This window comes from Gastrolobium bilobum, unplaced genomic scaffold (genome assembly GCF_033153095.1).
Source record: "Gastrolobium bilobum isolate Gb01-03AN ecotype WA unplaced genomic scaffold, APGP_CSIRO_Gbil_v1 utg3205, whole genome shotgun sequence".
Classification (NCBI taxonomy): Eukaryota; Viridiplantae; Streptophyta; class Magnoliopsida; order Fabales; family Fabaceae; genus Gastrolobium; species Gastrolobium bilobum.
Window position 1 is genome coordinate 103,092 of NW_026899186.1, and position 16,979 is coordinate 120,070.

At 35.4% G+C, this 16,979-nt stretch overlaps 2 protein-coding genes across 2 annotated transcripts; one reads left to right on the top strand and one right to left on the bottom strand.

The window, feature by feature from the left end:
• Positions 1-1,926: 1,926 nt before the first annotated feature.
• Positions 1,927-7,753, top strand: LOC133288072 (protein FAR1-RELATED SEQUENCE 5-like). The gene is made up of 2 exons (XM_061485770.1): positions 1,927-4,745; positions 7,363-7,753. The coding sequence occupies exons 1-2, from the start codon at positions 2,541-2,543 to the stop codon at positions 7,528-7,530; spliced, it is 2,373 nt and encodes a 790-aa protein (XP_061341754.1). The 5' UTR covers positions 1,927-2,540; the 3' UTR covers positions 7,531-7,753.
• Positions 7,754-8,596: 843 nt separating this feature from the next.
• On the bottom strand, positions 8,597-16,537 carry LOC133288047 (diacylglycerol O-acyltransferase 2D). Its single transcript, XM_061485744.1, has 9 exons — positions 16,139-16,537; positions 15,984-16,058; positions 15,777-15,862; positions 14,697-14,803; positions 14,455-14,610; positions 10,667-10,753; positions 10,358-10,455; positions 9,673-9,760; positions 8,597-9,123 (listed from the first exon to the last, which is right to left on the bottom strand). The coding sequence occupies exons 1-9, from the start codon at positions 16,339-16,341 to the stop codon at positions 9,022-9,024; spliced, it is 1,002 nt and encodes a 333-aa protein (XP_061341728.1). The 5' UTR covers positions 16,342-16,537; the 3' UTR covers positions 8,597-9,021.
• Positions 16,538-16,979: the final 442 nt, after the last annotated feature.

Sequence of the window (16,979 nt, forward strand, 5' to 3'; positions counted from 1 at the left end):
CATATGACTTTTGTCTCTATGACATAAGAATGCTCATTTCATTCATGTAACATGAGAAGTATAAAATCCTAAAAAATAACCTGGTAACTTCTTAAGTAAGGACTTATATCCAACTACTTGTAATTTGAATTTGGGAATGAAAAGTTTGTGGTATACCAAAATCCTTACTCAAATCTAGTTTCTTTTCTCGTCTCTTTTTCTGTTTTTTAATTAAAAACTAGCCCTTTAGTATAATAGTTACTAAGTTAAAAAGAAGTCTTTTATTTTTATTTGATAAAAGAAGTCTTTATCAATTAAAAATCAAATATTTTTACTAAATTAATAATATTTTATTAAAAATAAAAAAGGATAATTTAATTCTCTGCATTGAGTCGGTTTTATAAAAAATTGCAATTTTTAAATTTATTTAAAAAATAATTTAACTCTTAAATTAGTTAAAAATATGATTATTTATAGTATAGTTTGATTTGTTACTGATTAAGTTTGATTTATAAGGTGAGATATCATTTTGTAGTTGTAGTTTGAACTGTCTTATGGTTGGTTAACGAAATTCATTTGCTGATCAACATTTCACACTGTGGAATAAATCTTTAATGTTGCGGTAGCACCGGAGATTCAGTATTACTATCATTTATTTTGTAAGAGCTATGATTCTTTGGTATTGGTGTCAAATTTAAAGTTTGACATCTCATATAAGAGTTGATCCTTTTAATCTAACAGCTCTTAGATGAGGTGTCAATTTTAGCTCTTAAATGAGATGTCAAATTTTAAATTTGATACTAGAGCCAAAGTATCCTACCTCATTTTGTAACATATAGACAAAAAAATATTATATCATTGTTTTAGCTGTCATTTAATCTTCCTTAATTTATTCCACACTTTGTTGTAGGGGTGTTCAATAACCGATTCAAATCGCGGTGACCGAATCGATAACCGAATAAATCGAAAAAAAAACTGTAAATTTTAATTGGATTAGATCGGTTTTCTGATTGGTTGATGAAAATCGATTCAATCCAAACCGATCCAATATATTAATTCCCCTCTACCTGGTCTTTCCCCAATCATAGCTCAAAAATATTTAAACCCAAGATTCATTAACCCATCAACTAAACCCAAGAAAAAATATAGTCACATCTTATCAATAAAATTTTATCTGTGTAGAGCTTCGTATCTCTTTCCAAAAAAAAAAAACTATATTATCATTTATTGATGCTTTTGTATTTCAAAAAAAAAAAAAATTTACAAAGCCAATATGTACGAAAGATATTATTTGCACAATAATCATGAAACAAATTTTAGGATTTTCAAAAAGCCGAAAACTAATTCAACCCAAACCAAAAAATTTGGATTATATAGGATCAGATTAAATCAGATAATTTTTGCTTTCAAAATCGATCCAATACAGACCATGAACATCCCTACTTTGCTGCATGATTTGCAGCATAAATGGTTAAGAGAGTTTGCAGGTAAACTCATGATTGTTAAAATCTCGATTTATCACTGCGATTTTACATTTTTATGATTTTTTTTAATCAAAATGATTTTACCAATATTCCAAACGCTTTTACGATTTTTTAACTGCCTTCCGATTTTACTTAAAATTTCGATTGTAACAATCTTGAGTAAACCCACTCGTCTATGTTATACTCAAAATTAAGGCTCATCATTTTTTTTTCTTTTAATATTTTTAATTTAAAAATCTATAATTTTTTTTAAGAAAGTTAAATTAATTATAAAAAGCCATTTTTTAAAATACTTTTTTATAGTTAAAAAGTAGTTTTTTATTTAATGAAATAAAATATTACAAAATTATTATTAAGTTTATGCAGCCTCATCCAAATAAGTAAGCAAAACACTGAAAAACCCATAGACTAAGATAAAAGCAAAGCCAAATCATCGTCTTCCTCGCTTACGCTAACAACTTTTTCGCTTCTTCTTCTTCTTCTTCTTCTTCAAATCTCTCTCTCTCTCTCTCTCTCTCTCTCTCTCTCTCTCTCTCTTCAACTTTTGAATTGTACCACTCGAATCAGTAAATGTTGTCTCTCATTGTGTCTAACTCAAACTCTGCCAAAACCCAACTCTGCTTCCACCCAATACTAAGTAGTGTATTAAAATCTTGCTTCTCTCTCTTCACTTTCATTTAACTTCAACAACTAATACTTCTTTTCCTTTCCAAGATCCGGGTTTGCCCTTTTCATTTTTTTTATAATTTTTATGTTTTTAATCGTTATTTTTTTTTTTTTTTTAATAATTCGTCTCCAGCAGGTTCGTACCGATTTCATTTGGGCATTCTTCTTTTTCCTATTCTAATGCTGCATTCATTTCCATTTGTGATGGTATCATTGAGCTGAAACTTTATCATTCATGCTCATGAATGATGATAATGATGATGATGGATTACTACTTCTTTTTTTTTCGTTTCTGTTGTATTTAATCATTTGAGCCCTTTTGGTTTTCCCACCTTAACTCCCTAAATTTTCAACAAAGATCGTGTCTTTATGAGACGTTGATGCTATTTTGATTATTGGGTTTTCTGTAAAATGGAGTTTGAACCTCTGAGTCTAAGCAACGAGATCATTGAATTTGATATGATTGGTTTGGGGGATGATGCTGCTATTGATATTGAGCATGCTGTGGAAGAAGATGATGACCTTGTTAATGTTGACAATGGTCCTGCTGCTGTTACTTCTATTACCAGTTTAGCTGCTACTACGGGACCTCACATCCCTGGAGGGGACACAAATCTTGAACCTTATCAGGGTATGGAATTTGAATCAGAAGAGGCTGCTAAGGCCTTTTATAATTCCTATGCACGCCGTGTTGGCTTCAGTACACGGGTGAGCATGTCTCGCCGCTCCAGGCGTGATGGTGCTATAATTCAGAGGTCTTTTGTGTGTGCCAAGGAAGGTTTTCGTGTGGAGAAAGAGAGGAATTCTCTAGATGGAAGAATCAAGCGGCCTCGTGCCGAAACCCGTGTTGGTTGCAAGGCCATGTTGGTTGTGAAAATTCAAGATTCTGGCAGATGGGTTGTTTCTTCCTTTGTCAAGGAACACAACCATGAATTGGTTCCACCTGACAAGGTGCATTGCCTTCGCTCTCACCGCCATGTTTCAGGTCCAGCTAAGTCGTTGATTGATACTTTGCAGGGTGCTGGCATAGGGCCCAGCGGAATTATGTCTGCTCTTATCAAAGAATATGGTGGAATTAGCAATATTGGTTTCACTGAGCGTGACTGTAGGAATTATATGAGGAGCAGTAGACAAAGGACCCTTGGAGGTGATACTCAAATCCTCTTGGATTATTTGAAGAGCAAACAAGCAGAGAATCCCTCATTTTTCTATGCTGTGCAGGGTGATGAAGATCATTGCATGAGTAATATCTTCTGGGTTGATCCTAAGGCCAGGACTAACTACACTTACTTTGGTGACACTGTCACCTTTGACACAACATATAGGTCTAACCGCTATAGATTGCCTTTTGCACCTTTCACTGGAGTTAATCATCATGGACAGCCTGTATTATTTGGTTGTGCTCTCTTGATAAATGAATCCGAGGCATCTTTTGTATGGCTGTTCAAAACCTGGCTTGAAGCAATGTCAGGGCAACATCCAGTTTCAATTACTACTGATCATGATAGGGTGATTCGCGTAGCCATCAACAATGTCTTTCCTGATACCCGTCACCGATTTTGCAAGTGGCACATTTTTAAAGAATGCCAAGAGAAGTTGTCTCATGTACTTTCTGAACACCATGATTTTGAAGCTAACCTCCATAAATGTGTTAACCTGACAGAGTCTATTGAGGAGTTTGAGTCTTGTTGGTCCTCTCTAATTGATAGGTATGATCTTAGAGAACATGAATGGCTCCAAGCAATTTATGGTGATAGGAGGCAGTGGGTTCCAGTGTACTTGAGGGACACATTTTTTGCAGAAATGTCAATAACACAACGAAGTGATAGCATAAACTCTTACTTTGACGGATATATTAATGCATCAACGACACTTCAGCTTTTTGTTAAGCAGTATGAGAAGGCTCTGGAAAGCCGTTTTGAGAAAGAAGTCAAAGCTGATTATGACACAATAAACACTGCCCCAGTTCTGAAGACTCCATCACCTATGGAGAAACAGGCAGCTGGAGTTTACACAAGGAGATTGTTCACCAAATTTCAAGAAGAGTTGTTTGAGACATTAACTTTCTTGGCAAACAAAGTAGATGAAGAAGAAATGATTCCTGTGTATAGGGTAGCCAAATATGGGGAAATTCATAGGGCCTACTTTGTCAGATTTAACATTTTCGAGATGAAAGCTACTTGTAGTTGCCAGATGTTTGAGTTTTCTGGTCTAGTTTGTAGACATATATTGACTGTTTTTAGGGTGACAAATATTCTTACACTGCCACCTCATTATATTTTAAAAAGATGGAGCAGGAATGCTAAGAGTGGTGTCATGTTGGATGAACGTACTACTGATTTGTTAAATGGTGCACAAGAATCTATAACTATCCGATACAATAATCTTCGTCATGAGGCCCTTAAGTATGTTGATGAGGGAGTAAACTCTCCAAAAGTTTATGATGTGGCTATGACTGCTCTTCAGGAGGCTGCAAATAAAGTGGTACTTGCAACAAAAAATGGTGGAAGACTGGTTATTTTGAATGGAACTTGTAAAGATGACCTTCATCAGAGCAACGAAGCAACTACAAGTCGCAGTGATCATCAATTTGGTTCAGAACAATCTTCATCTAAGGTCTGTTTTCTTGGTAATTTATGATGGCAGTTTCCTCCTGCAGCAATATTTCTGTCCTTTTATTGTTCATAAAGTTTTGGATGTGCTAATCATATATTTTTTTAATAGTTCTAGTTTTGTATTATTACGTTCATTCCATGTCTAAAGGAAAATGGTTTATAAGAATAGGACCATAACTTTTTTACCATTTTATTTAAAAGAAGGAAAAAAAGCCCTACCCTTCCTCTCCCTTAAGAAATTGTAAACTTTGTTTCTTAAAGCTAGTTCATGAACCAAAAAATCTGATATGGTAACATGGTGTAAATTAACAACTCTCTCTCTCTCTCTAAATAAGTATTATATGATTTTCTTTTTTAAGACATTTTTTATGTTATGAGCTGGGATTAGATATTTTATAGTTTCCATTGTACTAATCATTGAGATTTTGATACAAAATTTTTATGGACACCATTTCTGGTTGCGATTTTATTTAAAAATGATCGTACCGTTTAATTGTTAACCACATTTTGATTTAGTCTACCACTCTATATTTTTATACGACTGTCTCCCTGTACATTTTGGAGAGGTTCTATCTCAAAACTATCCTTAAGTAGATTGGTGAACGAACTTACTATGTGACGTAGTTCAACAATCCATCAAGTTCCCCAAGGCATTTAATTAATTCTTCCACATATATTTGGATTGTTTCATTTTATTTTTTAAAAATAATCATTATGATCTTGTTCCTGAATTTTATTGGTTTTATTGTTTACACATCTGCTATCTTGTGCTACTTTCATGCTAGTTAGAATTGCTAAACCCTTTCAGCTGATTTGTTGTCGAATTTTCTCAAAAATAACTTACTCTGGAACTTTTGAGTACATAATATGATGATTGTAGCACAAAAATTAGCATATATACTGTATTAGATGTTCGACAAAGAGAGTTCTGATACCTATCGATGTGAAGAATACAATGAAATAGAAGAAGAAAAAAGGGGTTGGGGAAGGAAGAGAAAGTCTGAAGAGTACAAAGACATCGTTATGTAACCTAAGATTGACTTAGAAATATCCATGTGTGCTTGCGTGTGTCATTTTAGGCTTTTAGGTTTATTCCATAGTTTAGGGCTTTTCAATAATTGTCAGATATTTACTATTTTTGTTATTTCTTTGATTCTGTTTGAGTGTGGATTGATTTGTGCGATATATCTTTTGATTATGCATAATCCCTTTAGACTCTGTTTGAGTTTTATTTTTATTTTATTTTGTTCTGCCTATTTAAGGCATGGAGAACCCTATTGTTATTTGGTAGTTTTTTGGTTAAATAAAATTTAAAAAAGAGAAACAGTTTTTTCTCGCAATCCTTGTGTTCAATCTTTCTTTCTGTTTAGCTAATGGGTTACTGCTTCGGCATTACATCGGTATCTCAAGAGAGTTATGAAATTTTTATTCAAAACTCAATCATTACATGTGAAAATCACTCCATAATGCAACTCAGAGTAACTCTTGTTAATTCTGATTCTACTAGGAGAAGGCATCTTGAATCCACTTCAAACAAAATCCTAATGAAACTAAATTCCTTTACTGATGATGTAAATCACATAGTACATCTTCATTAAATTTGAAATACTTGATGCCAAATTTCCAGTAACTTCAATTATAAAATCAGAGTACCATGTTTTTTTATAATCCAAGAAAAAGAAAATTAGAAAGATTACAAGGAGCAATAATGAATCCATTTTACTCCTGTCGATTTGATAATTTTGGTCATGAACAATGCTAGACAGAGTGCAATAATATAATTTGTAATGGATGGTTCAAGATCAGGAGCAAATATGTAGAATTAAAAGCAGTGGGAGACTAGAGTTTGTTGAAAGAAGTTGACAGCTTGGAGCTGATGCAGATGTTCGGGGGTGGTAGTGGATTAAAGGTGTAAAATGAGAGTCCTGAATGACTGGTTTAGAATGTTTTTGAAGACCATGGGATTTCAGCAATCAAGCAACTGTCTGTTATGATTTCAGACAAGATGGCCAAGCAAGCAAAAGAAAAGATGCTATAAAATTGCTGGATGAACAGAAGACAGGGTTTTATTTATCGGGTTTTTGGAAAATAATGAGACAAATTATAGAGTGGTTATTATGAGCGTTTAACGTGTTAGATCTAGAGTTACCATTCTTGTTGCTGGAAGTGATATAATAGATATTTTGACCACTTCTGCCACCATCACTGTTTCATGTATACAAGTCTACATTGTTGATAATAGTTCTTAAAAATAGCATAGATTTAAAATTGTCCAAGAATTTTACTTTGTCACTTATCGTTATGAATCTTATTAAACTTGTTATATGATAAGCAGAGGGAGTACACAGGTCTCTGGAGCTTATTATTATTACTTTTATATGAAAAAATAACTATGCTTTTGTTTTCCTTTGTTTTTAGGAGGACTCTTGGTCTTCCTTCCTTGTATCGGTAGTCTTCTTTTACAAAAATATATTGATATCAAATTCTTGAGTTTAATATTCAGGGTGGGGCCCCTGTAATTTGGGATTCTTCAAACTGAATGGAACCTAGTAGGGCCTTATCCATTCCCATTTTCTTCTTTTGTTCTGTTACTAATGATGTATGTTACTTTATTGTAGGATGACCAGGACAGAACAATTGAGAAGTTGACACGTCAACTTGACCGAGCTCGAAGGAAGTGTGAAGTTTATAGGTCCAACTTGCTGTTAATTTTAAAAGACATTGAAGAGCAGAATCTAGAATTATCAGTTAAAGTTCAAAATATCAAGTTAGGTATGAAAGATTGATATATGATTGCCATTGATGGAGTTTATGCCTGTGTAAGTTAACCCTCTTGCAAAGCATTTTAGTAGGTATGCCGAGTAAGGAAGTTCGGAAGCCGCCAAGAGTGAATGCCTAACCAGTTTTAAACTTGTTTCCATATGCTGTACTCGTCAGGGTATGATTCATTTTACTTCTAGCAGTTTCGTACAAATGAAAAAACATACATAGTTAGGAGAGACATCTTGAAACGCCTCATTACCAATTGTAGAAAATGACATGATAACTTGGAAGTAGAAGCAGCGGCGTTTAGCGTAACTACAGTCCTTTCTATTTTTATTTTGTTTTGACAAAAGAAAAAGTTTGAACTTTCAATTATCCATTCTCAAGCAAGAAGCTGGTTTGTAGTGATCAAGGACAAAATGATTAAGGGCAAAAGGCATTAAGGAGGCAATGATTTGTTTAGACGGGATGATCCTGGCATTTGGGCTTTTGCACAACCTTCAAAAAAATGGATCAAAAGTACTATGCCACCTAACGAGATCGCGTAAGAATTCATAACCTTAAAAAAATAAAAATAAAAAAATAAAATCACAAAACTACTTGCCAAGAAGTGAATGACTTAACATTGTCCTTGTTTGCATGCAGCCAGCAATGCTGTCATATTATCCTTTAAATATCAATTTGCTATTGATTTTATTTTTAAAGTAACAGCAAATTAATTTTTTTAAAATTACTTGCATTAATTATCATTGCAAAATTAACTCGATATTTTCAATAACGAAAGAATCAGTGTCACTCAACATGTACCGAAATTGACGGCAACATCATCATCATTATATTATTGTATTCAGCGTGATAGGGTGGCAAAGAATCTTGCAGAGAATGATTTTAAATATACAAGACAAATAAAATCAGAAATGAATCCATTCAAAAGAAAGTAACATCTATTGAGAAAAATGGTAAAATTGCACTTAAGGGGATTTGACCATGTGAAGAGAAGACTAATCGAAGTCCCAATAAAAAAGCATATCAGATAGTGGATAATCCAACAGTTAAAGGCAAAAAAAAAAAAAAAAAACCAGGAAAAAACTCTAGATGGCATTTAAACGAATTTTTTGAAGACTTGTTCCTGACACGACATAATAGTTGATCCATGTAACTAACTACCTGCCTAGAGGAAATAGATTGGTTATTATTGGACTATTGTTATTGTGCTGGCTGTGGCAGAGGTTCCCAGAAGATAAATACAACACTCCACCTGAAGAGGCTAGACATAAATGTGCCCCATGAACTAAAATATATAATTTATATTGAAAAAATAATATATAAACCTAACGAAAGATGGCTACCACCTCATTTCTCATTATAACTCTATTCCATTACCCGGGGGTGATATTTAGTCTTACTACAGACAATTCATAGCCTAAATTACATTCACCAACCCCATCCCCAAACAAAGATATAGAAAGTAAATAAATAAACCAATGAAAATATGGGACGATATTAAGGCCTTATCAAACAATTCTTAACTCTAGGTTTGGATAGCCAGCCCGAGCCTTGTGCCTTTCGAAGAGATCTTGAAGTGCATCCACAAACTGACTATGTATCTTGGCAACCTAAAAGCAGGTTAAAATAGTGAAAGAGGTCAGAATTTTAGCCAGCTGTTCCCCAACATTTGCATATATCTATCACATAGTAACGAGAATTTCCGTCCAGAACAATTCATCATATAATGCTAATCTCGGGTCATCATATTTACATACTGGTATTAAGACTTATGCAAGTATATTGCATGCTACTCAAACACTTTAGCTAAGGATAAGACAGGATAATGATCAAACCAGATGGAAGTTTCTTATTACTCCAAAGTCTCTTTATTTCCATCTTAGCAATTAGTTAAAACCTCAATGCTTCCCCAGCTTTGCAAGGAGGAAGGGTGAGGGTCAATTGTAAACAATCTTATCCTTGTATTTTTGCAAAGAGACTATATTTCAGACTCGAATCTGTGACCTTTTGATCACAAATGAATAATCTTATAACTTTTCCAAGACTCACCCTCATTTTAGCAAAAGTTAACGAGAAACAAAATTTCAAGAGGCATTTTAACTTAGGAGAGGCTGAAAATGACTGGATCCTTGTGAATCCTAATTAACATAAAGGCATACCTCCTCCGTGGTTGGTTCAGGATTTTTGTCGAGCTCAATTGGTCTACCCACTACCACATGCATTGAATGTCTGAACGGTATCGGGGATCTGAAAAGGAGTGGAGATGATCTGCTTTAGAAAAAATAGTTCCAGAGAACAGCAACTTCCATGCTGACTAGTTTAGACTATATACTTGTGCAACAATAATTGGCTACTCTCCTCAGATCAATTATTCAACGCAGTCGAAGTATCTTCAATATAGAATAAATACTACCTTAAAAAAAAGGAGCTCGCGACTTACTATCACTAAAAGCTGATTGGAAAAGGCATACGTTCTGTACAGCATGAAATGAATGCACCTTTTCCAATCACATTTCTCAGCAAATATTTTAATCTTAATTCCAACAAAACTTGACCTATGCATTTACACTATTGTTTCCATATTTCACGCCAATTCCTTTTGTTGTCAAAAAGTGTGGGTGTGTGTGGCGTTTTCAATGGGGAATGCATGGTTTCACGTTTTAAAAATGGTTTCTAATATTGTTCCATCCCCTTCAATTTATTCGATTTAACAGCCTCGACTTCAGGCATAAAATATTAGTTAGCTTCCTTCATCGTTGAAGAACCCTTAGCAATTTTGTTAGAGAAAATTCAGGCGTAATGAGAAGGGAAGGATGCATGTTGACATGTAAAAGAAAGACGCACCCGAAAACTCCCCAAAAATAAATTGGGGTGAATTTGATAGCCCTCGCAAATTTCAGAAAGAACTTCCCGCCTGGTTTCCACCACTTATAGACATCTGACTATAGCAAAGTTACACCAAAAAGGATAGTTAACTTCACCTTGTATTGTATGAGCAAGAAAATGAATAACATTAAGAGGGACATTAACAGACAAGGAAGTGACAACCAGGTACATTTTAGAGTAAAAGTTTTATGAAGCTGATATGTGTGGTCAAGTAAAAGGTGCAAGGTTTCCACATGAATGTAAGAGATTGGGACAAGAAATGAGTACCTGACCAAAGCAGAAAACTGGAACCAAGGGTTGGCCCTTCTCCATTGCTATGCGGACAAATCCTCTTCTTGCCTTAAGGAAAGCAGTCTACAAAGTAAATAGTTCAAATTATACAGTTAACCTCTATGATATACAGTGAACAGAGTGATGTCATTCTTGAAAGACCCATTTTATGGGAGAGACCTCTTCTTCCTATAAATAGGAACAGTATAAAAAGATTCAATCCAATGCAGAACCAAAGCTTCTCAACAGTATCTGTTTAATAGACAAACCATACTTGGAGGGGGCTAGATAACGAAAATTGTTTGTTTACTTTGTGTATTGATATTTGTGCATTAGTCACAATTTTAGCTCTACACACCAGACACAACTCAACCGTGATTGGCATGTAGGTGTGCTGGAAATACAATATAGTAGGCTGAATGATTTCTGCTTTTTGATCCTTAGACTCAGATTATACAAATGAAGTAAAGAACAATGTATCGCTTTCCTCTTTCTTAGTCTAAATTCAAAATAGATACAAAATATAATAGGGAAAAAACTAATATACTATTGAAATTTGAACCATACGCAATTCGTAATTGAGCTCAACTTCTTGCATGGCTAGGAAAATTGCCTGCACCAACGTATTATTAAACTTGGCAACAGTAATAATCCTAAATGTAGAGAAAATTATAATAGCCCTAACCTAATTAATTAGCAAATTACATGTAATTAAATAATTAAGCATGTTTTAGTGAGTAAAATTAAGTATAAGTCTTAATTAAGTGAGATGGGGTCAATTCTGAGTTAAAAAGTGTACTCAGTGAAAATTAAGAGGTATAAATGGGTACAGTCAAAAGTGCCCAAAATATAAAAATAAAAATGAAAATATTCCTAGAATAATATTCCAGACTTTTGGGTGAAGTTTGATAATTATTAGAGTTAAATAGATAGATGAACCAATGCCCACTTGATTCCACTTAACCTATGTTAAGTCATAAAACACAAAAAGGAACCCATTCCCCACCCCTTGCCCATCGAACAGCCAGAGAAAGGAAGGAAGAAGAAGAAAAAGAAGAAGAAGAGAGGGAGAGGGAGAGAGAACCCTAGAGTGAGCAAATCTTAACCGATTGGAGTGATTCAAAAGCCTAAACCACCTAGAATCTTCTCCTCTTTCATAATCCTAGCTTGGTTTTGAATGGGAGTCCTTGTGGAGAGAGATATTGGCCCCCAAAGATTCTCCCCTTTTGAGAAGTGTGGGGTTTTGGGAGTTTCTACCTCCATGGAAGCTTGAGGAACGCTTATTCCTCTATTGTGTGATCATTGGTGGTAAGTTTCCATTCTCTTTCACATGATTCTTGGAGATTTGCATGAGTTTAGGGTTTATAAATAGTGAATTGGGGGTTTTTATGAAGTGATTAAATTAGCTATGTTCTAAGAAGAATGGAGCTTAGTGTATGTTATGAAAAAAGCTAAGACTGACATTTAATCGGTGAAAATGAGCCTAGTAGTTAAATGACTATACTTGGTATATTGCAAGATTATCATGCTTGTTGATGAGTATTCTCGCAATGTTGAGTTATGGTGTGGTTGATTGGTTATTGATTGTGCCTATATGGTGGTTAGGATTGAGGCAATCGGACCAACCGTGATAGACCAACCATTGGAGCAAGGAATGGAGTTGGATTAGCTCCTTGAACTAGGTAAGTTCATACCTTGTGGTTGATGAGTTCTATAAGTAGTTGATAGTAATGAAGTATTATTGATGCAATGTGTTGAATTGCATTACATTGTGTGTAGGTGTTGGTAATTGAAGTAGATAATTGTAGAGATTGGTGAAAGAACAAAGGTTCATTGGAAGCTTGAGGTAAGCCTTCGGACCTTGGGTGTAATTCCCTTAATTGTTCCACCAAGCCCGGAAGGGGTAATGGTTGTTATGTGTATATAAATGCAATGAAATAGTGTAATGCTTTGTTATACGTATGTGTATGCATTTGGTGTGGCATAGGATGGTGTTTCCCTATGTTGGTATGTTGCATGACGATGTGTAAATCATACTTGGTAGTTTAGCTGGCCAGTAGGACTATTTGCATCTGAGTATCCTTAGGACGGTTTGAGGGCTCGAGGTATTTCTCCTGAAGATGTTGTTCACACATTGCATAGATATGTATTTACTGCATTATTATTGTTATTGCTATTACACTGATATGGAACTGTGGGGTGGAGAGATGCTCCAAGGACCCCTGGTTTACTGGATATATTCGTATATCTCATCCCGTGTTGTGGGGACCCCCTTTCAGGTAAGGATGCTGCAGGAGCCACCAGTGGCAAGTGGCCATACTTGGACTAGTAGTGATGCATGAGGATCCTGTATTTTGATATTATACATGTTATTTTGTAGCTCACATGTATAGGATTGTAATTAATAGACAATTAATAGATGTATGTTCTGTTTATTTGGAATGGACTTAGCCTATGCTCATGCCTTTGGTTATCTCTTTGTTGATGGGAGCCAAGGGAGTGATCATAGCGTTTTGTAAGCTAAGTTCCATGAATTGTAATGAACATGATTTGTAATTGATGAGTACTTTAAGTTTATTATATGTATGCTCATTAAGTATTGGATTGTTGAACTGGAAACTAAATTAGGTACCTAGTGCTAAATTGGGAAGTGTTGAGAAAACAAAAACATCTTGTCCAGTTGACCAATTTTCATACCCAATGTGATGGAATTGGACTTTGATGTCTCTATGGAAGTTGTAGACATTTCTCTTAGCTTTCCATACAGACCAAAATGGTGTAATTTGAGTGAGTATAGCTCAAGTCATGAGTGAAAAACCATAGGTAGGTTAAATGACCTTGTTTTGGGTCACCCAGCCCTGTGGATGGCGCCTGGGGCGCCAGATTCACGCTTGGGGCGCCAAATTACAGAACCAGACAGTACCATCCACGCTGAGGGCGCCACTCCCACGCTGGGGGCGCCAACTTTCTGTTTTCCCACGCTCTGGGCGTGGATCCCACGCTACGGGCGCGGGGTCTTGGAGATTTTGCACCCTTTTTCTTAGAAAATGCATAACTTTGGTTACGGTGCTCCGATTTGAGCGCGGTTTGAACCCACGCGTAGCTAATGAAAAATCCTATAACATAGTAGAAGATGGGAATCATAAAAGGAGTTTAGAATTAATTTGATAATTAAAGAGATGAAGACATTTAACGACGTATTGTCAAGTAGAATGGGAATATAATATTAAGTTTAGTCCCACTATTCCGCGAAGCATATATAGTTATGATCACGCACTTGGTTATTTAAATCCGGCTTGTTTAAAAAGGAAAAATTTATCCGGTTTTCTAATTGAACCAATGTGATTGTAACTGCGCTTAATGTCGTACGCAATGATAACAATCCGGTTCTAGAATGGGGTGTTACAAAAATGAACATTTTTATTTCGGCTTAAATATGCTTTTAGTCACTATAAATATACCAAATTTTGAAATGAGCATTTTTTTGTCCCTGCCATTATTATAGATTCGTTAAAAGCTGATGTGTCACTTAACACTTAACAGTGAGTGTTGGGAATCTGTTAGGCATATTTGCACTTAACGGATTTATGATAATAGTGGAGACCAAAAGTGTTCACTTTTAAAAAACAAGAGACACAAACCACAACTCAAATATTTAAGGGACTAAAGCCAAAACTTGGTATATCTATAGGTACCAAAAACATATTCAAGACTTTTTATTTATTATCAAAAGAATAAAAATATCACATAAGCATTGAGTAAGAGGAGAGTGAAAAGCAATGCACCTCAGAGCCATGCTGCATGAGAAATGTTTCTTGAACTCCACCAGGTATCAAAATGCAACTATACCCGGAGGCTAACAGGGACATAAAATTTTTCTTTGTAGCTGGTGTAAGACCCAACCATGTCCATATGTGTCGCAAAAATGGTGTGTAAAACACCTATCCATTAATGTGAAGAGAATAACTTGATATGCAATCCCCAATAACCATCATTAATCATTTAGAGTCTCAAGTAAAAGCTTTACCGCACTGCTAGCAAGAACTTTAACTTTTGGAAGAGGCATGAAACCTGTGTTGTCAGCTAGTGCAACAACGCCAATCGGCAAAACTGAATGTGGTTCATAACCAAAAACTGCATGTTGAGCATACTGTTGTTACTATCAATGAGCTACTAACAAGATACAAAAAAACAGGGTAATCAATAAATTATTAGGTCAAATTCTGCAGACAAAAATTGAGTTCAAAACCCCCTTCCAACAGGAGAAGGCCAAAATAACCAGGAAAAATGGGAAAACTACAGTGACAGTCAGTTGGACTTTCTAAGAAAGCAATTATAGGAAATTAGGAATCATTACGAGGCTTAACCAATGGGGAAATATAAAGTATATCCGTAAATTGTGTTAATTAGATATATGGAAATCTCCAGCAACTGAGGTGAACGAAACAATAAGCTTTCTTAAAGCTTGTAAATCATGTTTCTGATCTAGTTCAAGTCAACAAGTAATTTCATCCAGGACAATTAACAGTCACCTTTGAGTTTTTAATTTAAAGAAGATATGTAGTTGTGTAAAAAGGCAAATCCTTATTACTAAATGGTGAAATGAAAAGATGGTATCCTAAACGGAGGCAAAGGAGGAAGAAGAATGGGTTAAACAAAAAATAAAAAAAATTAAGATTACACTGAGTAAATTAAGAAGAAAAAGACATTTCTCTCCTGCTCCAGGGAGGACTGGAGACGAGAGATAGGGTTAAGGTATACTAAAAATGTAGGGTCCGTACTATATTGTAATTACCTCACAATCACTATAGAGCAGACCGAAGTAGCATTCTACTCTCTTGTCCCCTTTGAATTTTAGTAAAAAATTAAACTTTTCACTGCCACTATGACTCTTTCTTCCCAAAGCAAAGCCAAGGAACATAAAAAACATGTTCGCCCACTAAATAAAAAATGAGAAACAAGTTTTTGGTTCATTTCCCCAATTTATCTTGCCATTTCAAGAGAATTCATCTTAGGCAGGAAAAAGGAATGTAAACGAAAACAACTTACATTCATAGAAAAACAAATTTTTTTATGAAAATTGAATTGACAATTTTTTTATACAAACCATAAGCACGATTAGGATCAAAGGCTTTTATATCCTCTACATGAAGCGTGATGGGAAAGTAATTGCAAACGTGCTTGCATATGTACCTGAAAATATACCAAAAAATAAATAAAAATAAAGTAGATTTATGACACATAGCAGAAAACAAAAATGCTCGAATTGTGCATTAGAAAAAGCAAAAAGGCAGCAACGAAAGCGAAAAACTACCTTGACAATCTTCGCCCAAATTTGCTCTTCTCATCCATAGGAAGCACCATAAACACAAACAAAAAACCGAAAACCCTGACACGCAAAACCCCAAAACTCAACGAAATCGAACCGAAAGCAGAAGAAAAAGAAGAACACAGGGATGGAAAACGAACAAGAGCGATTTGGAGAGAGGAAGGAAGAACAAGGAAAAGAGGATCAACGCGACATTGAAGTGAATAGCTCCCAGCCACAGCGCCAATGCAAGAATCGTGCTGAACAAGTTGGATGAGTCGCCGAATTCTTCTCTCCCCCTGAACACTTTCTCCGCCGCGTCTCCTCCGTTGCGGCGGCGTTCACTTTCCGGTACCGCCGCCATGATCAGGAAACGGCGTCGTCTCAAGTAACAGACTGCAAGCACACTGATGGCGATGGTTGCCTGGTTGTTATGGAAACATGAACGAGAAGCGTTGTGTAAATCGCGGAAATGTGAGGGGTAAAAGCGTCAATTCAGCTTCATCACATGCTTCGCTCGCTGAATCGAGATTTCACTTTTTCAGAGGTAAAGGAAAAAGGTTTAGACAAGAGGTGAAAAAGGTTCAGTTATGTATCTGCCGAGATGGGTAGTGATCAGGTGCGGTGGGGAGCAGGGGACCACCGTATCGTTAATATCAACGGCACTGGCTGTGTTCCGCCACGTAACACGTGGCAATTGACGATTCAGTTATCGTTATTTTCAATGTTTGGGTCCAAATTGTCCAATTGAATTTTAACGTGCTTAGTTAATAATTAATGTACGGTACCTACTTCCTCCCTTCGCTCACAACCACCCATTGGCGTTTACGTGCATTTATTGATAAGTTATAATCGTGGATTTTGGTTTGCCTGTCTTGTTACGCAGGGCTTTGGTTACGTTTCGTGATAAATGTAATGAATGTAAGAACATCGAAAAATGGAAGACATACGTTTTACATGATGGCGAAAGGGTCATAGGATTTGTTTTAAATTTCACTCGTA

Excerpts from the sequence above, each read along its gene's own strand:
- LOC133288072 (XM_061485770.1), top strand. The coding sequence starts at position 2,541 with ATGGAGTTTGAACCTCTGAGTCTAAGCAACGAGATCATTGAATTTGAT. Across the intron at positions 4,746-7,362 it reads CAGAACAATCTTCATCTAAG|GATGACCAGGACAGAACAAT; the intron begins GTCTGTTTTCTT and ends ACTTTATTGTAG.
- LOC133288047 (XM_061485744.1), bottom strand. The coding sequence starts at position 16,341 with ATGGCGGCGGTACCGGAAAGTGAACGCCGCCGCAACGGAGGAGACGCG. Across the intron at positions 14,804-15,776 it reads TGATCCTAATCGTGCTTATG|TTTTTGGTTATGAACCACAT; the intron begins GTTTGTATAAAA and ends CTCAACATGCAG. Across the intron at positions 10,456-10,666 it reads CAGTTTTCTGCTTTGGTCAG|TCAGATGTCTATAAGTGGTG; the intron begins GTACTCATTTCT and ends ACTTTGCTATAG.